This window comes from Ziziphus jujuba, chromosome 12 (assembly GCF_031755915.1).
Source record: "Ziziphus jujuba cultivar Dongzao chromosome 12, ASM3175591v1".
NCBI lineage: Eukaryota > Viridiplantae > Streptophyta > Magnoliopsida > Rosales > Rhamnaceae > Ziziphus > Ziziphus jujuba.
In genome coordinates this window covers 23,320,403-23,341,155 of record NC_083390.1, presented here as the reverse complement: position 1 = coordinate 23,341,155, position 20,753 = coordinate 23,320,403, and the positions used below count along the sequence as shown (strand labels likewise).

The window sequence follows — 20,753 nt, the reverse complement described above, 5'->3', positions numbered from 1 at the left end:
TTCCCTTTCACTGCCACAAACCGTCCAACAACCCAATTCTGATACCGGGCCGGGTCTAGTAGGTTAATTAATTTGGACTTAATTTGGGCCTGGACCTTCATTTGAGCCCAAATGGTTCAAAAATTTCCAAATGCACCTCTGGCCGTCTGTATGAAAAAAAAATTGTTGCAGCGGATTGCTTCCACACTTTTCTTGCCTGCCTGTCTGTTTGTATTCCCAAAATGCATTTGGAATTTGTATCAATCTTCTAATTAATTACCTGCACATAATTCATACAAATTTTGGGATTTAAAGGCTCGTTTAGAATGCTGACCTGTATTTAATCACCAAAAAAAAAAAAAAAAAACAAAAAGAAGCAAAAAGAATGCTGAACTGTATTATTTGATATGTAATTTTTTATTATTTTATTATGGCCCTGTAATTTATTCAAATGAGGATTGATAAAGTAATAATAATACAATAAAATTACAAAGGAATGTTGAATATTATGGTCTAATCTTCACTCAAGATGGTATTTGTAATCATAAAAAGTAACTTACTAATTTCTTTTATAGAAAAAAGAAATTTAAAATGATTATATATTTTGCTAAGAACTTAAACTGGTGATATATTCATATATTCACTTCAATTTACACTCAATTCATTATAAAAAAAAAAAATGCTACAAATTATGTAATATATATAACATAATATATAGAAGCCAACTGTACTCTATAATGCATGTGGTAATAGATATAAAGAGTATAGCTTAATTAATAATTAGACAGATAAAAATAGGCTGATAGCTAGCAAGACCTACCGAAAATATAAATTTAATTCCTATTTCAAGTCGATCTCCAAATAAGAAATTAAAAAAAAAAAATAATAATAATAATAATAATAATAATAATTACTTCCTGATCTTATCGCTATTCTGATTGTGTAAACACCAGGAAAAATTGTACTCCATTTTGCATTAGGACTTAGGAGGAAAATAAAAATATACCTTCTTTAATAAGCCAATATAATAAAAATAAAAATAAAAATGAAAATTAGCTGGACGTAACAAAAATAGTAGTTTGGATTCCTTTAAATTTTGACAGATTCACTTAATAATTAATATCCCAAATAGAAAAAAAAAAATTACATGTAAAAATCTTATTGGCTGATAATAAATTGTCAACATCGGAATCAGTAACTGATGCAGTCTCAAAACTCTCCTAGCCGTTCAAATCCTACACTATTTTAGCCCGAAACCTAGTAGAAGTTGAATCCTATTGGGATTCTTGTTTTTTTCTCTTTATATGTCATTAAATATGAACTTAAAACCACTGCAACAAGCACATAAACAAAGAAAATAGAAAAAGAAAACAACAATAAATAACCAAAACCCAAATACCAAAAACTCATATAAAAATCAGATCTTGAATAATAATGGAGAGAAGAAACCCAAGGAGTAGTGAATCAGAAGCCATGGAAGCCATGGAAGAAGGAGGCAAGAAGGCCATTGATAACAATGGTGATGATGAGAAGGTTATAGTGGAAGAGGCTTTTAGGAACACTGCTATTCCACCATGGACTAAGCAGATCACATTCAGGTCCGTTGTAACGAGTTTTGTTCTGAGCATTGTGTTCAACTTCATCGTTTGCAAGCTTAACCTTACGACGGGTGTTATTCCGTCGTTGAATGTCGCCGCTGGGCTTTTGGGCTTCGCTGTCGTAAAAGGCTATTCCGGCATGCTTGAAAAGATTGGGATTCTGAAACAACCTTTTACCCGTCAAGAAAACACTGTCATCCAAACGTGTGTCGTTGCCTCTTCCGGCATCGCTTTTAGCAGTATGTTTCTTTTCTTCATACTTTCTTTAAAAAATTAATAATAATAAATAATTTTCTGATCTGAAATTGAACCTGAATTTGTATTTTTCAAGAAACCTAGAAGAACATAATTTATTTTTTTGCTTAAAAATTAAAATTTTAAGTAATTCAATTTTTTTTGTGTAGTCTATCTAATGTTTTCACAACATAAAAAGACAAAAAAGAATAATAAAAAAAAAGAATAAATAAATAAAAGATTCCAGTAGTATAAAGCAGTTTTGCGCCTTTTTTTTTTTCTTTTTTCTTTTTTCTTTTGTCAAGATTTGAAGTTTAACATATATAATATGTTTTGGAATGAGAGAATGGTAGAATAATAACTTGGTTTATGGAGATGAAAAGGAAATCATTGGAATTGTGATTATAAAACTCTGTTACGTTTTCTTCAATCTTTTGTCTAACATGCTTTTTGTATGTTTTTGGTAAATTCCGAGGGTTATTACCGAGTTGTTTTGCACTATACTATAGAAATTTGACTTTTTGTTTTTTGTGTTTTTTTTTTTTAAAGGCAAATTTAAAAATTATACATATAATATGTTTATTGTGTTTTTAATGATGACTAAGCATCATTATACTATTTTATCCAATTTTAGGCAAGTGAATGGATATGTTAATGGCCCATATATTTTCTGTGATTTTGTAGTTTTTGGGTTTCTCAAATTGTTAACGAATTTATTTTATATAATTTTAATTAACAATTTTGATTTTTTTATAATGATTATAATATTATTTAGGTGGAACTGCAAGTTATTTACTGGGAATGAGTGGAAAAATAGCAGCACAAGCAGAGGAAGGAAACACTCCATCCAACGTGAAGGAACTCTCTATTGGTTGGATGATTGGATTTCTCTTTGCTGTGAGCTTTGTGGGCTTGTTCTCTATTGTGCCTCTTAGAAAGGTAGGAAACCTTTTATATCCAATTGTAAAATAGATATTATCTTCTTGATTATTTTCCTTTTTAATATTTTTAAATTTTGTTATATACCTAATTTCTCAGAATATTTTTTAAAAAAAAATTTTGAAATTTTTTTTTTTTGGCCCCCCAATAGGTGATGATTCTGAGATACAAATTAACATACCCAAGTGGAACTGCAACAGCATATCTTATCAATAGCTTTCACACCCCAAAAGGAGCTAAGCTAGCAAAGTAAGTTTACCAATCACCCTTTAGAAATGGATTATTCTTTTTTTTTAGTACAAAGTATAGATTTATAAACCACAAATTAGTGTTTTGTAACATGTGATCACAAGTCAAAACAAATTTTTGGATTAATATTGATTTAAATAATTTTTATACTTGTAGTGAAATATGATAATTGCATTAGTGCTTTTTTTTTTTTTTTTCCCCACTGACTTCATTCCCCTAATATATTATTTATGCGAAAAATTGCAGGAAACAGGTTGCTGTACTCTTCAAAAGCTTCTGCTTCAGCTTCATTTTTGCATTTTTCCAATGGTTTTATGCTGCTGGTGATGGCTGTGGATTTGTCAACTTCCCAACATTTGGTCCCCAAGCCTACAAACAGAAGTAAGTCTTAATTTTCTTTTTTCCACAAAATATTAACTATTACCCAAAATTCTTCATTAATCATGGGTATATATTGTTTCTTAATTTCTAAGTTAACAATTGAAATAACTTTTTTTCCCCCACAGTTTCTACTTCGATTTTTCATCTACATATGTTGGTGTGGGAATGATTTGCCCTTACATGGTAAACATATCTTTGCTTATTGGAGCTGTTCTTTCATGGGGAATCATGTGGCCTTTGATTGAGAACAAGAAAGGTGATTGGTATAGTGCTGATTTATCGGCTAGCAGTCTGCATGGAATCCAAGGCTACAGGGTACGTTCAAAAAATATATATATTCAACTTCTCATATATAAAAATTATATATGATTTTATGTGTATTTCATATTCATGTAACTCAATTTAATCATGGCAGGTTTTCATTGCTATAGCTATGATGCTCGGAGACGGTCTATTCCATGTATTCTACATGTTAATCAAAACAATCCACAGTCTCTCACAACAAAGTTCCGAGAAAAAAGACTCATCCACAATCAATCCGGCCATGAATTCTTCCGACTCAAACTCCGATTCTCTCCCCGACAACTACGACGAGCAACGCCGGGTCGAGTTCTTCCTCAAAGACCAAATCCCCAACTGGGCAGCTTGTCTCGGATACGTCATCCTCGCAATTGTTTCCATAGTTGCAGTGCCTTTCATCTTCAAGCAGCTCAAATGGTACCACATCTTGGTCGCCTACCTTATCGCCCCTGTTCTCGCCTTTTGCAACGCATATGGTTGCGGCCTCACTGACTGGTCTCTGGCCTCCAACTACGGCAAATTCGCTATCATTATCTTCAGTTCTTGGGTCGGTCTAAACCATGGAGGAGTCATCGCAGGCCTTGCATCTTGTGGTGTTATGATGAGCATCGTTTCTACAGCTTCTGATCTAATGCAAGACTTCAAGACCGGTTATCTAACTTTGGCTTCTCCGAGGTCTATGTTTTTCAGCCAAGTGTTGGGAACAGCAATGGGATGCGTAATGTCACCATTGGTGTTCTGGTTCTTCTACAAAGCTTACCCAATTGGTGACCCCAATGGTGCATACCCTGCTCCTTACGGGTTAATGTACCGAGGCATCGCTTTACTTGGGGTGGAAGGTATCTCTTCTTTCCCCAAAAACTGCCTCAAACTCACCATACTCTTCTTCGTCATCGCCATCGTTATGAATCTAGCTCGGGAGGTGTTGCAGCATTACAAGATCAATGCTTATAAGTACATCCCGAGCCCCATGTGCATGGCGATTCCGTTCTATCTCGGAGGGTATTTCGCCATTGATATGTGCGTGGGAAGCTTGATTCTGTTCCTATGGCAGAGAAAGAACAAACAGAAAGCTAATGATTTCGCTCCGGCCGTTGCTTCGGGACTCATCTGTGGAGAGTCTCTGTGGGGAGTTCCTGCTGCTATTCTGGCTCTTGCTGGAGTGAAAGCTCCTCTTTGCATGAAGTTTTTGACTGCGTCTGTGAATGACAAGGTTGATGCTTTCTTGAATCCCTCTTGATCATATTCATCATCAACTTTTGTTTGTACATTCCATATATATATTTTTATATTTGTGCCAGTTATTTTTATTTTGTGTAGAACTGAAAAGATTAGAATTTTTAGGATTTGGTAAACAGAGTGTTATTCTATTTGATAGTGTATTGGAAATCTTTCATGTTAGTTTAATCTCTTTACTGGAAATATGATTTGTGGGGGTTATTAATGTTATTTATGTTATTGGGAAATTACCACGTAACATTATTTTGGCCACTGGTTTGAGATATATCAACTTAATTACTTATTAATTGTACCTTTTTTTTCTTTTAAACGAGATATCCGAATATGTAAGAATTAGTTCTTAAATATATATATATATATATATATATATATGTATGTAATACTTAAATTGGTTGGTTTCACTAGTTTTCACCATTATACTTTATAAAACAACAATTTTCTATCGGGTAAATTTAGTGAATATGACTTCTAATAAGATAAAAGTTTTAAAGAAAAAAATTGTACACAATTTACTATCAAATTCCAAATTAGATAGGCATATACTGAAGTTGTTCCTCATAATTTACACATGGAATTCCATTAATTGACCCCCTACAGTACAAATAGCATAATAAAGCTTAAAGAGACTTATTTATCCAGATTTCGATAAAACCTAAAAGTTGCATCGAGAACTTGAAAATTTTCATAATATTTAAAAGGAAAACTAGCCCAAAAAAAAAATTACAAAATTATAAAATTAATAACTAAAGGTTTAAACTTTAAATACTATTTATAAAATTATAATTGTCATGGTATATAGATAGAGGAGTTTAAATCATGTTTTTCACTATCAACATTAAATAATAAAATCAAGAAGCCGTACTTGCAACTGCTTGACTGTTGAGCAACAAGCTTCGTAAGTTTCTTTTCCATCTTCTTCTTCCGGCTCAAAAGTCACCTCTTTCCACTCAATGTGCAAACTGAGCTGCTCTTTAAGGCTTTCTAACTCCTCGTAGACATCACGAGGACTCAGATGGACAGATGATGCAGAGGGACCGTCTTCATCAGGTTCTGGTTGTGGTTGTGATTGCAGCAACTCCATCATTCCACTCTGCAATGTTGAGAAAACTACACTGTTAACAATATAAAAATATATATTATTATATATCGCAAATTACATTTAGTGTTATATTATACATATTTCCAATATTAATTAATCATAAACAGAATATGAGTTTATTATTATTATTATTTTGGTTGGGATTGCATTAGTCTAGATAAATTCCAACATATCTGCCGAACAACTTAATTGATAGAACATGTCAATTTCTAGTTAATTAAGGAAGATATATAGATCTTTGAAGATAAAAGTTAAGAATTAATGAAAATAAGTCCCAACTTTAAATAAATTTAGTATTCTTATAAACCTTAACAGTCCATATTACTGAATTTTGCTGTTTGACTAAAAATTCCGAATTAAGACAGGCATGCTGAAGTCGTAAGTTGTTCCTTGTACATGAATTCCGCTAATCGAACTTACGTTACTGCAAATAGCGCAATAAAGCTTTCAAATAGTTATTCATCCAGATTTTAATAAGAAGAAACAGGTACAAGTTGTAAAATTATAAGCACATACCACAAAAAAATTACCCAAGGAAATGGCATGGATCACTTAAACATTTTAACAAGATTTAAAAAGGAAAGCAATTTAGTAAAATACATACCATAATTGTCACTAGACCACCCACTACATAATTAAAATAAAGATTTAAATGTTTCTTCCATTTTAAACACAAATAACAAAATCAAGAAGCCGTTGTAGCGGTTGATGGTGGTGATGAAGGTGGATGTTGGATTGCACCAACAGAAGTATGACCATTTGCTTCCAAACCTAATCGCTCACAACATTTAGCGATGACTGAATCATGTTCATCAATGACCTCCTGAAGTTTCTTTATCTTGTGATCCATGTCCTCATCCTGGCTCACAAATCTTGATACCACCTCGTCATACTTCTTATACATATTAAGCTAGTCTTTAAGACATTCTAAGACCTCAGGCTCAGGAGTGGACCGACGGAGATGAGGCTGCAGAGTTACTGTCCTCAAATTGTGGTCGTGATTGCTGCAACTCCATTGTTATATTCTGCAATATTGAGAAAAATGTAGTACTAATCATATGAAGAGCAAAACAAATAGTGTTATATGTTAATAGCCTCCGGCCACCATTGCATTTTCTCGAGATGAGGCCCTGTCACCAAGTAGTCTGATAGTTGATGACTATAAAATAACAAATGTAATATTTAAACCAAGGTTCAAAATCTATAAAATTTTACATATTAAATTTAGTTTTGTGGAATTACTTGTGTTCCTCTAATTGCAGGGCATGACCTCCTCTCTCCATGGTGATTGTATGGAGTACTGACCAGTCTAAGTTCGCCTGCTCTAATAGCACTCTGCACAGAAGAAAATATGAAATATATATAAGAAAGTGATACAACCTCAAAATTCATTTGCTTGAGTTTAAAATAATTTTAAGTTTTAAAGAACCTGAATTAATGGGTCATCCAAGTTTTCGAAAATGGACATTTGAAGCGACTCATAGCTTAAACCAAAAGTATCTGTCAGAAGTTTTGCTTGATCATGTGTCGTTGGCAACTTAGTACCCTCAGGAAACACTTCCTTCAACAAATGAAGCAATGTGTTAAATGATTTTTCACACCAATTATATTGTGCCTTCACGAGGATCAACATGTATACAAAACGCAATATAGAGTACATTGAACACCCTGGATATAACATCCCATTATATTCCTCAGTAGAATCTCGATCTGCACTATCTTGGCCTTCAGTATATTCTTCGTCTTTGGTATCTTCAACATACATTTCACCTGCAGTAACTTGCAATGCTGGCATCATATCACCATCCTGTTTCTCATCATCACCTTCTTGCACATCTACTCTAACTTCCTCAGCATTATCAATACCTCTTGTTGTCACTGGTTCTCCATGGAAAATCCAATTCTGATATTCCTTAGAAAATCCTTTCACCCATAGATGTCGCTCAACAACTTTTATGTCGTGAAAATCCTTATTAAGACAAAGTTGACAAGGACATCGAGTCTTGTTGTCTTTGTTCAAATGATGTTTAGCCAATTCAATGAATGACTCTACACCCCTTACATACTCATCCGACAACCTATCTTCGCACAATATCCAATTCATATCCATATCTTCCTGTTCAAAACCACCGGACCTCTTAATGTTATTTTAATTTTTTCTTATAGTAAATTGTCGCATATATAAGGGTTAGACCCCCAGATAAAACACGAATCTATGGATTTGTTTAGTTTGATGTGTTTTCTGTTTGTTTCTTTTTATGATTTTACAAAGTTATATATATATATATATATATATATATTTTCATTTTGGCTATGAATTCCCAATTTAGTCAGTTTCATACATTATATAGATTTTGGGAATTAACTGATATCACAACCTATGGAAAGGAACTGCAATATTAATAGTGGTTGAGAGAATTTGAAGATGTTGAAAATGAGGATTCAGAAGTATACATTAAAGGGGTTAGGGACGGAATGGTGGATAAATATAAAGGGAATGAGATAATATTGTAAGAAATCCATACATCATCTCAACTTTTTTATCAGAAAACCAGAATAACTAAACAAGTATTAGAAAAGTACTTGGCAGTGGGATAAAACTCAGAGAAGAGGAAGAGTTGCGGGCAAGGAAGTTCAGCTGCCGGATCTGCGAGAAAGAGAGAGAAACGAATGAGGGAAAAAAAAAACATAAAAAAACCCTAACCGGATCTGGACCACCAATCTAATGTCCGATGAGTTGCCGACGATGCCGGACCGTACACAGAGAGAGAGAGAGAGAGAGCTCTCTGATAAATGGCGAACCTTAGGAGAGTTTGACGGAGAGTTAGAGAGAGAGGAAGAGAGCGAGAGAGAGAAATATGGCGTTTTGAAGCATCGGAGGAAGAGAAAGGAAAATGAATTGGAAATGGAGCAAACATCGACTTCGCCATTAGCTACCAACAACCATTAGCGACCGTTACTTGGTCGCTGAAAGAGCTTCAAATAGTCGTGGAGGCTCCCGCGCTCTCTCAAATGCCTTTGCTCACTAAGTTTACGTTTAGGCCTAAATTGAGGCCATTACCTCCCTTTAAGCCCAATAAACTCCCATCTTTGAAGTCCGAAAAAACTCGAGGCACATTTTTAACCCATAATCTCTCTCTCTCTCTCTCTCTCACAAAAAATCTTTTAAAACAAAGGTAAAATCATTATTTTTTTCATATAATAATCTGATTATCAGAAAAAATAATTAAAATGATATATTATAAAATTTCATGAATTTAAAATTATGGGTCTCTGAAGACCATGCCATTTGTAAAAATTAATAGAATTTGTGTAACCATAAATTCTGCATTCCTCTATCGATATATATATATATATATATATTCTCAAATAAATAAATCTATATAATTGAAAAATAAAATTTGAAGTACTGTCCATTACTTAGTAGATTTATCTTTGTTCCTTGGAATATTTTTCTAAAACTAGCATTCCTATCAACCTGACTAGCTCTTATTCAGCATTCTTTTATGTTAATAAGCCACTTTACCAGCAATATTCTGAGGACAAAAAACGAAAAAAATAAAATAATAATTAATAGAAAACTTTACTGGGAATTCTTTCTCCCATAATATTTTAATAGAAAACTTTACTGAGAATTCTTTCTCCCATAATATTTTAACAGAAAACTTTACTGAGAATTCTTTCTCCCATAATATTTTATATAATATGGCCAAACTGCTTACTTTGTAGGTTTGCTTGGACAAGAAGAATCCCCAAAAGAGAAAGTGTTTGTCCTAGCTCTGAATTTTTAATTGATTAATAAATAATATATATATATATATATATATATATTTAATTTGGTAGACACCATCATGTTCAACCAGTAAAAAAAAAAAAAGCAAGGTTTGAATTGAATTATTATAGAAAATGGGATTCTTACCATTCAAAAAAGCAACCAAAATAATAATAATAGTTTGAAAATTTGAATTTGGTTTTGTTTTTATATCATGATCGGTGACGACAAAGTTCCTCCTTCCAAAATTTGCCAAATTCATATTCTTCCAAAGAAAAAGGGACCGTTCAAATTTTATTTATTATTTTTTTTTTTAAGAAAAATAAAACGTAAACGGTTGACTTGTCTCCATCCATAAAACAAGTGCATGCAACCAAAGCAAAGAAACTAGTTTCCACTTATTAAGGAAATAAAAAAATAATAATAACAATAAAAAATAGAAACATATATTTGTCTTTTTGCATGCTAATTATTAACCTTCTTTTCATTATATGTAAACCTTAAGTTGCTAGAAACTTATTCAGCAATGATTTACCAAACAAACAAACCAACAAAAATTTACAAAACATTGTAATTAAATGGCTATATTGCAACAATATATGCATATTTTTTTTTTTTGTCACAACCAAATTTTGGGATTATATTGTGTTATGCTTGGCCACAACATATGTTAAAACCTTGTACTCCCTTTTTTTCTTTTTTGTGTTTTCTGTGAATTCTAAAGTAAATCACAACCAAAATAAACTAATATTTTAGTTAAATTAATTAAAAAGAAAAAATATATATATTTTTAATGACTTTACTTTTGATTATACGGAATGGAGTAGACAAAAATATGTATAAATAAAAACATATTTTTAAAAACTGTAGTGAAAAAGACATACAATGGTTACAAAGCTTTTTATTGCAGACAGCATATTGTTACATCAGACTGTCTAAATCATATGTCTTATGGTTCCGGGCGGCCTGTCATTGAAATTTTTCCATATATTATTTAAGCCTCCTTTTCACATGTGCTTCAAAGCTTACACATGCCATGCAATGCAAACCTTTTCTATTTTCTTTATTTTATGCATTATTATTATTATTATTATTGTTATTATTTTTTTCACTTTATTTATTATTGTTGATGACAGAATTAACTTTGCTTTTACGATGTTTTTTTTTTTCATTTTGATATTTTCTTGCTTTTGGGACATCTAGAGATTATCAATACAAAGTTGAACTAAACTATTATTACCCTCCAAAAGGTTAAAGAAAAAGGGAGGGAAAAAAAAAAAAAAAAAAAAACCACAAAAGGTTAAATGAGCTGGTGTGTTCACACTCCACCACATCATTTTGGCTGTCATTTAAATTGAAATTGGATTTTGGGTTAAACAGATTTAACTTTTGAATTGTTATATATTTTGCACTTTTACTTCTTAAATTGTTGCCTTTAAACTAAGTATTTTTTTTTTTCATATTAGTTTAAATTTTCAATTTTATATAATAAATTGGCAAAATTATACATATGCACCAGTTAAAAAATGAAATAATACAGGTTTTCGATCATTTGACTTTAATTATGTGCGATTAATATCATAAAATGCATATTACAAAATTGCATAATTGGAATAAAGTCATAAAAAACAATAGTTTGAAGGAAATTTAACACTTTGTATTTTGAAGGGCAAAATGCAAAACGCAGCTCGAAAAGGCTAAATTTCCATATGAACTTATTAAATCTATAAGAGTTTCAATTTTCCACTCCACTACTTTAACATTTGAGATTGCACAACATTTGAAAACTCCAAAAACTAAAACGGAAAGTAGATATTCCATAAAAATTCAAATTCGGATATCAAGGTTTAAATGAGAAGGAAACGAACGAACATGGACAAAATGCCACTCTCTTTCTACCATACTCTTTATTCCCTTGAATCTTCAGCACCTAGTCCACAACCCACATTCATTTCGATCCCAAATTAATTGTTGTGTTTCACGTTTCTTCTTCCTTTTTCTTTTTACCCCTTCTCTTTGCCTCTACATTGAATGGTTCATATTATTATATGACAAGAAAGAGTACCGAAACTTTTCATAACTCCTCCCTTCTTTATTTTATTTTGGAGTAAAGAATTTTGAACTCTAGACTTTTGTTAGAAGAAATAGTATCTTTGTTATTAAACTGTTTTTATTTATTTATTTTTAGTTAAGTTAAAATGGATAAACAAAAAAGATGCTGGAAAAAAACAACCACTCCACAATTGTACAAGGGTATTTAGATTTAACACCACTGAAGATCCTATTCTTAATTCATTAGTAAATAAAATTCTTGAATTGCAGTTCATAGTGTCACCAATCTCTTTTTTTTCTTTTTTTTTCTTTTTTTTTACAATAATACTAAATTGATTAACGTATTTATAAAAATTATTGATCAAATTTATGGCAGATGACATGATAATATTTAATTCACATATTTTTTAATTTATTTTTCCATTTAATTCTATATTTGGATTGATGGAATAAAAAGAAAAATAGAGAAAAATATTTAAATTTTTTGTTTTGGGTGGTTAAAATAAAGTAGAAAGAAAAAGAAATGGAAGGAAACATAAGGAATTGATTTTTTATTTTAATCACTTTTATTTTATTTCCAAAATTGACAAGAAACAGATGAAAAGGAAAATGTTTTAATGAATTCTTTAATATTTTAATAGTATCCTTATTTTTATTGTATAAAAGTATTTATCATCTTCTACATCATTTTTTTTTCCGTTCTATATATTAAACATCCAAATAATAATTATTAATGAATCATTTTCTTTTCCTTTTATCTATATTTATATTATATAGATATATTAATTAATAATATCTTATTATTGAATAAATAAACTATATTTTGTTACTTGTGAGCCTTTTTTTTTTTTTTTTTAATTAGTTCTCTCTCTCTCTCTCTCTCTCCAACGTTATGTTTGGAGGCAGCTTTTTAGATAATAGAACTAGAAAAAAGAACCACTCGTGTTGTGTCCATATTACAATCCTTATCCCATGAGAGTTAGGATTAGATTTGTGTACCATCCAAAAGTTTCCTTATATGAAAGTAGCTTTTATATTTTTCCCATTTTTAATTTTATAAAAGTTTCCTTTCGAAAAAAAGAATTATGAAAGTCATGTGGCCCATGCAGATAGAGTAGTAGGGATGAGTGGATGAATTGGTTCCTGATCCTCTTTTCCTTACAATCAAAGATTAAAAATGTGCAAATTGCAGAAAAGAAAGGCACCGCTATGATAAAAAAAAGCTTCTTGGGCAGAGTAGACAGCGCCATGGTAATGTCAATCTGTTAGTTTCCATGGAGATAAAGAGAAAGAAAAGTTGAAAAGATTTTGATTGAGTCTTAAAAAGTAGGCAGAATTGGCAACTGGCATGCTTAGGAATTAGGATTAGAGGGTGGGTTGCAATTAAATATATTCTCAAATTTGTAGATATCAAATTGGAAACAAAATTATCCCAACATACCATTCCACATTCGACAAAGACCCTTTTAAAAGATTGAGATATAGAACATGGAAAATATGTAGTTAAAAGATTGCATTTCATTTTCTCCTTTCACGGACCCATACATTCAATGGTCTAATATTCTACCTCACTTTCAAACATCCTGTAGATGCCTCTTTTAAGCACATAGATTTTAATAATCCAGCTAGTTGTGCCATTGGTCGATCGTTCTCTTCTACATCTCTTTTGTTACGGAAAAAATGAAAATGATAGAAAAGCACTATACAACAACTGGTGTAAGGCAATGAAGAGCAGATCAGTAGATGCCTCTTGTAAGGACGTAAATTCAATAGTCTAGCTAGATGTGCCACCATTCGTCCTCTTCTACATCTTTTTTTTTTGTTACATAAAAAATAAAAAAAAATAAAAAATAAAAAATAAAAAATAAAGAAAATGATAGAAAAGCATTATACAACGAATGTGTAGGGTAATGGAGTAGTTGATAAAAAATGCTGAATTTTTCCTACATTGCATCTCATCCAAATTCCAAATCTTAAAATAGATTCTTGTGGTTACAATGAAGCAATTCACATTTTGGGAATGACCAAATTCACTAGGAATCTAGCTTTAGCAAAGACACTAAGAGGGACCCAATTTCCTATAAAACTAAGGGGAAAAATTATAAAAAGTTGAAACTTCAAAAAGAAATGGTTAAAAGGAGTTTGAAATCAACCAAAAAGTTCTAGATTAAAGTCTTAGGTGCTAAAATTTCCTTTCCCCAGTTTATCCACCCAAAAAAAAAAAAAAAAAATGCAGCGTGAAATCAGCCAAAGGAGAAAAATTTTGAGTTATGCGTGATTAAAATCTACTTTGATGGTCTTTTATTTATATTTTGTGTTGTTTGCTTCATGTACTGCTTGGAAAAGTTAAACAGAAAAAGAGGGATAATTGATTGTGATCCGACGTGAGATGATAGAAAATATAAGAATCAAATACCTAAAAGTCCAAAATACAAGTCATTTCACCAACTGGGTACAAATTTGTCATTTGACATAAATAGGTCCTACAACCATTTGAATCAACTTTTTTTTTTTTTTTTTTAAATTCAGTCGTTAAAAAAGTCAAAAGAGAGTTAGGTCCTCATTCATCTTTCTTTACCAATCTAGTTATCCCTTATTTTATTTGATTTTACTTTTATTTTTATTTATTATTTATTATTTATTTATTATTATTACATAATATTAAAAAAAAAAAATTTCCTTCTTTCAAGTATTTTAGAATATCTTTGCAGACTTGGTCTCTCTTAAGACAATTTCCTCAGAGAATTGCTCTTCCTGTGACAAATGTCACAGCCTAAAAGCTCCTTCCCTGTCCCCTCCTATTTTGTTCCTTTCTCTTTGGTGCTCTTTGTCCTCTCCTCTTGACTATAACCTTGGATTGTCTACCATTTTATCTCCCTTTCTTTTTTCTTTTTCCCTCTTCAAAACCATATAAATAAAAGCTACCATTTCATGGTTTTCAACAACCTGCTTCTGTTTTTAAACCCTTACTCAAGGCATAACAATGGTGGACTATAACCCACCTCTTCTTCGCCAATATGCAACCCTTTTGCACCACCCTTCTTCAAACCCTGCACTAAACTCCAATGAATGTTGTACTAGAGTGGTAATGGAAGAATGCCAACTTCCATTGATAGACCTTAATGGCTTAAAAAGTCATGATGAAAAGGAGAGGGTAAGATGTGCTATGGCCATTTTTAAAGCTTCATCTGAATGGGGTTTCTTCCAAGTAGTGAATCATGGTATAAGCCCTGAGCTAGTTAAGAAGATGAGGAGTGAGCAATTGAAGTTGTTTCAAACACCCTTTGAACTCAAAGCTACTTGTAGGCTTTTGAATGATTCTTACAGATGGGGGACACCAACAGCAACTCAGACGAACCAGTTATCGTGGTCCGAAGCTTTCCACATTCCTCTCACCAAGATTTCAGAAGAAAGTTGCTATGGACAGTCTAGTTCTCTAAGGTAATATTACTCTTTCTAAGCATTATGGAACTTGTTCAACAATATTAATGCATTGCTAATCAATCTTTTAACTGTAAAACCAACCAAAATGCACTGCCAAAGGGCTCATCTTATAACGATCTTAAAAGTAGAACTCAAGTAGTACTGATAAATTTGAGAAGAGAGAAACAAACTTTTGCCTGTAAATTCGGGAAAACGGGAAACCAACTTCTACAGTCAGCAGGTTGTGGCCAAGATGATCTCTCTAGATGAATGTCGGTTCCAACTTGCCTTCAAATGCAAGGCAGAGGGGAAAGCATGTATATGTGGCAATGACATGACCCTTTGCTTGCAACACAGGCTGACTTGATTGCTAACAATTTTGTTGCAATAGGGAGGTGATGCGAGAATTTGCAGCAGCTATGTCAAAACTAGCTAGATTGCTTGCCGGAGTTCTGGCGGAAAATTTGGGCAACCGGAGAGAAGTTATACAGGATATCTGTGATGAAAGTGCGTGCTTTCTTCGATTGAATCACTACCCTGCTTGTCCAGTATCCTCGGAGTTATTCGGTTTGGTTCCTCACACTGACAGTGGTTTTCTCACAATTCTTTGTCAAGATCAAGTTGGTGGACTTCAGCTGATGAAAGATTACAAGTGGGTGGCTGTAAAACCCAATCAAGAAGCTCTTATAGTCAATATTGGAGATCTCTTTCAGGTAAAACTCAGATTCTTCTTAAAAATTCTTCAAGGCTGCTGGCTAAAATTCAGATATATAAGCCAAAACAATGTCATAAAGTCCAATTTGTCTTAGTGGCATGATGTACCTAGGATTGCATACTCTCTGTGTGGTGTTCACATCCATAACAACAAGAAAGGAAAAAACAAAAACTCTCCATCATGGCCCACATGAAATTATTTAGTCTTAAATTATTATATTATCAAAACATTGAACTAGTTAATAATCTTTTTCATCTTCTGCAAACTATATCATAGGCATGGAGCAATGATGTGTACAAAAGTGTGGAACACAGAGTGATGGCTGGTAAGATGGAGAGATATTCGATAGCATATTTCCTATGCCCTTCTTATGATTCTTTAGTTGGAAGCTGCAAAGAACCTTCTATCTACAGACAATTCACTTTTGGAGAATACAGGAAACAAGTTCGAGAAGATGTCAGTAAAATGGGCCATAAAGTAGGCCTTTCTAGATTTGTTCTTTAGGATGAATGTAATACTGTTGTAAGACATACATAAACTTCAGACTCAGAAAAGCAAAACATGAGAGTCAATAATATAATAGCAAAACATGATTTATACTAAAGCAAATTACTTATATATATATATATATAAAATACAATAGCAAAACATGATTTATACTAAAGCAAATTACATATATATATATATATATATATATAAACTGTGTTCATGCAAAAGATTTATTCAGCTGTTCTCTTGAACTGAAAATAAATAAGAGTTTTTTTTTTTTTTTTTTTTTTTTTTTTTTTTTTTTTTTTTAACATTCCCATATTTTGGAGGGGAGGGCTTTGGATTCTCTTTCTTTGAGTACCCTTATTGCATTCTAAAATGTAGTTTAGATGTAGAAAATGTTTCACACTATTGTCATACACTCATAAGCGAGCAAATTGACCACCCACTCAGGTACCCAAATAAGAAGGCAGACCATAAAAAATTACCAGCTGATTAGCAATTACCAGTAGAAAAAAAATATATCAGCCAAACAAAAAGCTTGAGCCACTCAAGCAAAATGTCACTTCTTAGAAATAAAATACTTGATGGATTTAATAACATTTTAACAAAAAGAAAGTCACTGTGACATGACTATTTTCCCATCCTATGAAAATTTTATGATTTAGAGAGAGAATTTTCCCATTCACATAAAATTTTGAAGAATTAAAGGAAGAATAAGAGAGACAGAGAGGGCTTCTCAACCAACACCAAAGACCATCCAAAACCAGAACACAAACACGCATGCTCGAGGGTCATTCTTTGGCCCCACCTTCTCTTCATTGCCCCATCAAGATCCAAAACAATATCGGCTCCAAGTGCTTAACCTCCACAAGCTTTTTCTCTTTCGTCCACTGCTTATGAGGCAAGATTTCCTGTCACAGGTTGTGAAAATAACAACTGATGTGACAGTGTGTTGCTGGTTAAAATAAATTTGTTTGTACTGCCATATCAGTCAGTGAAAGTTCAGAACTTGTGTTGAATAGAAGTTCTCTCAAATTGTAGATTCGTTAATCTTCCGCCACAAAACCACGTCCATCAATTTTTCAAAATAGAAAGGAAGGCAGCTAAAAAACACCAAGCAATTCCAAGAAAAATAAAAAAAGAAGAAATCGCTTGACTTTATCAAGAAATATAGAGGTAGTGAGGTAATTGGAAACTAACACTTTACCTCTCAAGCCAAGATGATCCTATCCTTCAAATGATGTCAAAGCAGTAATTCTACAAGTTAATCTTCCAAAAAACAATGAAACTAAGCAGAATCAACCAAAAGGTAAAACTTGTCCAACCTGAAAGAATTTGTTTCCTTCTACTCATAATATTTGGTGAGCAAGAAAGACAAGCGGTGGAGGGAGATCAAGGGTGAGCAACAATAGAGACAACGATGAGTTGGGGGTTCTTCCTCACAAGGTCTTATGCAAAATAACTTCAATAGGTAGCCAGAAGTCAGGGAGGATACCTAGTTCTCTGTTTCGGTCATTGTTTCAAGACTCCACCTACCTTTACCAGCTACAGACGAGCAGCCCAACTTCTGCTCTATCTCTTACTCTCTCTCTCTCTCCCCCCCCCAACCCAAACTTTGCAGTGAAAAGAAACAACTCTCTCCTCAACCCAAATTTTGCAGTGAAAAGGAACGGAATAGTCACGCAACTCTATTTCATATTAGTCCATTCGTTCCTGTTTCCAATTGTCAAGTACGTCGGAATTTCAACTGAAAGGCCTCAACCATACTAAGTCAAATGGTTTATACTGAAAACAAAATTAAGCTAGAAGGTCCATAGGTATGAATAACCCTTCCAATGGTAGAAAGGATATATATTGACACTAAATCCAAGCACCAAAGCACATCTAGCACTGGCTTAAGAAAAGGATGTGCAGGGGTCCTATTATGATAATAATCAGAGACATATTAACCAAACGGACAAGTTGCCAATATTTACTATATATAAAAAATATTTACAAAAATTATCAATGTTCTATATCAATTTCTCATAAGCTGCTACTAGCGTGCAGGTGTACATAGCAGAATAAAGAATAAATGACACCCTAGGGATAGAAATCAAGATCAGATGTTAACAATGTACACTTAGCTAAGTGTCATTCTGGGTTAAGAGATCGAATCTGCTGTATGGATCCTGTTACTCTTCATATTATATGTTACATCTCAGTATTTTTGGAGCTTATTGTACTGGACAGGTTTGTGCCAATGTTTAACACATTTGAATATCTTATCAGTCAAGAAGCATCGCTACTTTGTCTTTGAGACTGCTCTTTTTTTTTGTTATGGTAGCTACTTCTTCCATAACCATATTTTTCTGGCTTTGTATTTCGAATTTGGGGCAAATTGCAACGTCATCCATCACAAATTCAGTCTTCCTTTCCTTCTGTAGGGGTTTCTTCAGCAATGGACCTAAAAACAGATCCAGCATATCACGAGCAGGATCCCCAGTGATGCTGGCACTGATGCCAGCTTGTTCACTCTTAGACCTCCTGTTTGACTTGTAAGAATTGCTAATATTTTGAGTAGGTGATGTCCGGTCAAAATTATGGCCATCAGCAAAACCTTCAGATTCAGATGTGGGAGAGATTCTAGTTGAAAGTCTGCTTTCTGATTCACACTTTCCATTTGATGCTTGTTCTTGGTCCATGTTCTTATCTTTTCTGACATACTGTAGATAGAATAGCAAAGTCAGATTCCTTAAGGAAAAAGTTCAAAACTTAATCTACATAATGCTTCTGGAAAGGAAAGAGAAATATATAAAGCTCTAACAACGGAAAATGAACTCGTGCACTTGACATTCAAGCAGGACATGGTTTGACATATTTAAGAACGCTAGACATATGGCTCCATAGCCAGATTTAAGAACATCTGTGAAAAAATTCTTCAACAGTAAAGAAAGAGCTAATCACCTCTTCAGCAATGATCATTAGATCTTCCACCGTCAGTTCCACATCATCGACATCCAGAGGCTGGACTTCTAATTCCTCACTACTTCCGAACTTCGAAATATTTGATTTTCTTCTTTTCCTAGCAGCAGAAACTTTTCTTCTCCCTACTTCATTATTCTCCTTATCTGGCAAAGTTTCAGGGCCGTTACTCTCACAGTCAGTGTCCTGCTGTTTCGAATTTCTTTTTCTTCTCTTTGGATCGCATTTTGATCGGCAATGTGAATTTTCTAACAACATTTCCTTTGCAAGAACCAAGTGCTCTTTTCCAGGATGAGACATAAGTCCTTCCTCTAAGTTCATGCTGTTTTCTTCTACAGTATCATTCTTCCTCACCTGCTTAGCAGCAGAAACACGCAGCATCCATTGAGGCAAACGCCGCCGATTATCCACATCAGAAGGAACAACTCCACCCATTTTTATGGAAGCCTTGAAATTAAATCAAGTTTATCAGATGAATTGTTCAACAGTAAGCAACCAAAACAATGTTTGCTTTGCCAGTGACAGACACTTCAAAATACTTAACATCTTTTTCTTCTATTTTATGACTTAGACACTTCAAAATACTTAACATCTTTTTCTTCTATTTTATGACTTAGAGCTAAAAAAGCTAAAAAAGCTAAAGATAGTATAATCACTTCTGGAGTTTGAATTAACTATACATCAATACAATCAATATATCTAATCAAATTTCTTCCATTATCAATTACAGTATACGTTTGTCACACCAAACAAATGCATGTGTGTATATAACTATATATAATATATACATTTTGTTTTTCACTTTTCATGAAAAAAAAAAAAAAGAAGATTACAAACTAGTATTTTAGGAAATCATTATCTATCAAAAAATAAAATAAAAATAAAAATAGCAACTTTAGTAATTCAATTTCTTGAACAGGGATTGTAATAATTTGCACATTCACAAACACATAAACAGATATATATATTATATATATATACACAACTGGTAAAGGAGATTACCTTGCCGAGAACAATCCTAAAACCCTAATTTCTCCACAAAAGGCCTTTCCCAAAGACTTGCCGAGAAGCGCGCTCTCCTGGTTTTCTACCGCCTTCCTTTTGGGCCCTTTTGCGAATCTTAACTCCGTTACACTCCTCGGCAAAAACTCTGCCATTCACCAAAAGAAATAATGGAAACGCCGTTATACCCCTCGGAAAGTATTTTCATTTTTCGTCGAATAAAAACTAATTTCACAAAAAAAACGAAAGATAAAAAAAAAAACCAATGGGTAGTTTGGTAAATGCGCCTAGAGGGGTGTATATAGTTCCTTTAGT

General features: G+C 32.8%; 4 protein-coding genes across 5 annotated transcripts; 2 read left to right on the top strand and 2 right to left on the bottom strand.

The window, feature by feature from the left end:
• The first annotated feature begins 1,278 nt into the window (after nt 1-1,278).
• LOC107406298 (probable metal-nicotianamine transporter YSL7) lies at nt 1,279-5,171 on the top strand. The gene is made up of 6 exons (XM_048462234.2): nt 1,279-1,816; nt 2,587-2,750; nt 2,902-2,999; nt 3,246-3,380; nt 3,506-3,695; nt 3,796-5,171. The coding sequence occupies exons 1-6, from the start codon at nt 1,414-1,416 to the stop codon at nt 4,918-4,920; spliced, it is 2,115 nt and encodes a 704-aa protein (XP_048318191.1). The 5' UTR covers nt 1,279-1,413; the 3' UTR covers nt 4,921-5,171.
• Nucleotides 5,172-6,279: 1,108 nt separating this feature from the next.
• Nucleotides 6,280-9,094, bottom strand: LOC112490057 (uncharacterized). 2 transcript variants are annotated; one of them, XM_048463042.2, is made up of 4 exons: nt 8,602-9,094; nt 7,448-8,134; nt 7,261-7,353; nt 6,280-7,043 (listed from the first exon to the last, which is right to left on the bottom strand). In XM_048463042.2, exons 2-4 carry the CDS (start codon nt 8,126-8,128, stop codon nt 6,960-6,962), a joined length of 858 nt encoding a protein of 285 aa, XP_048318999.1. In that variant the 5' UTR covers nt 8,129-8,134; nt 8,602-9,094; the 3' UTR covers nt 6,280-6,959. The 2 variants fall into 2 exon arrangements, with proteins under 2 accessions (XP_048318999.1, XP_048318998.1); XM_048463041.2 differs by having other exon boundaries at nt 7,448-9,094.
• Nucleotides 9,095-14,452: 5,358 nt separating this feature from the next.
• LOC107429538 (gibberellin 2-beta-dioxygenase 6) lies at nt 14,453-16,701 on the top strand. Its single transcript, XM_048462863.2, has 3 exons — nt 14,453-15,283; nt 15,657-15,978; nt 16,257-16,701. Exons 1-3 carry the CDS (start codon nt 14,826-14,828, stop codon nt 16,482-16,484), a joined length of 1,008 nt encoding a protein of 335 aa, XP_048318820.1. The 5' UTR covers nt 14,453-14,825; the 3' UTR covers nt 16,485-16,701.
• A 1,716-nt stretch (nt 16,702-18,417) lies between these two features.
• On the bottom strand, nt 18,418-20,656 carry LOC107429535 (uncharacterized). Its single transcript, XM_016040244.4, has 3 exons — nt 20,439-20,656; nt 19,419-19,883; nt 18,418-19,177 (listed from the first exon to the last, which is right to left on the bottom strand). Exons 2-3 carry the CDS (start codon nt 19,869-19,871, stop codon nt 18,740-18,742), a joined length of 891 nt encoding a protein of 296 aa, XP_015895730.1. The 5' UTR covers nt 19,872-19,883; nt 20,439-20,656; the 3' UTR covers nt 18,418-18,739.
• Between the last annotated feature and the right edge of the window lie 97 nt (nt 20,657-20,753).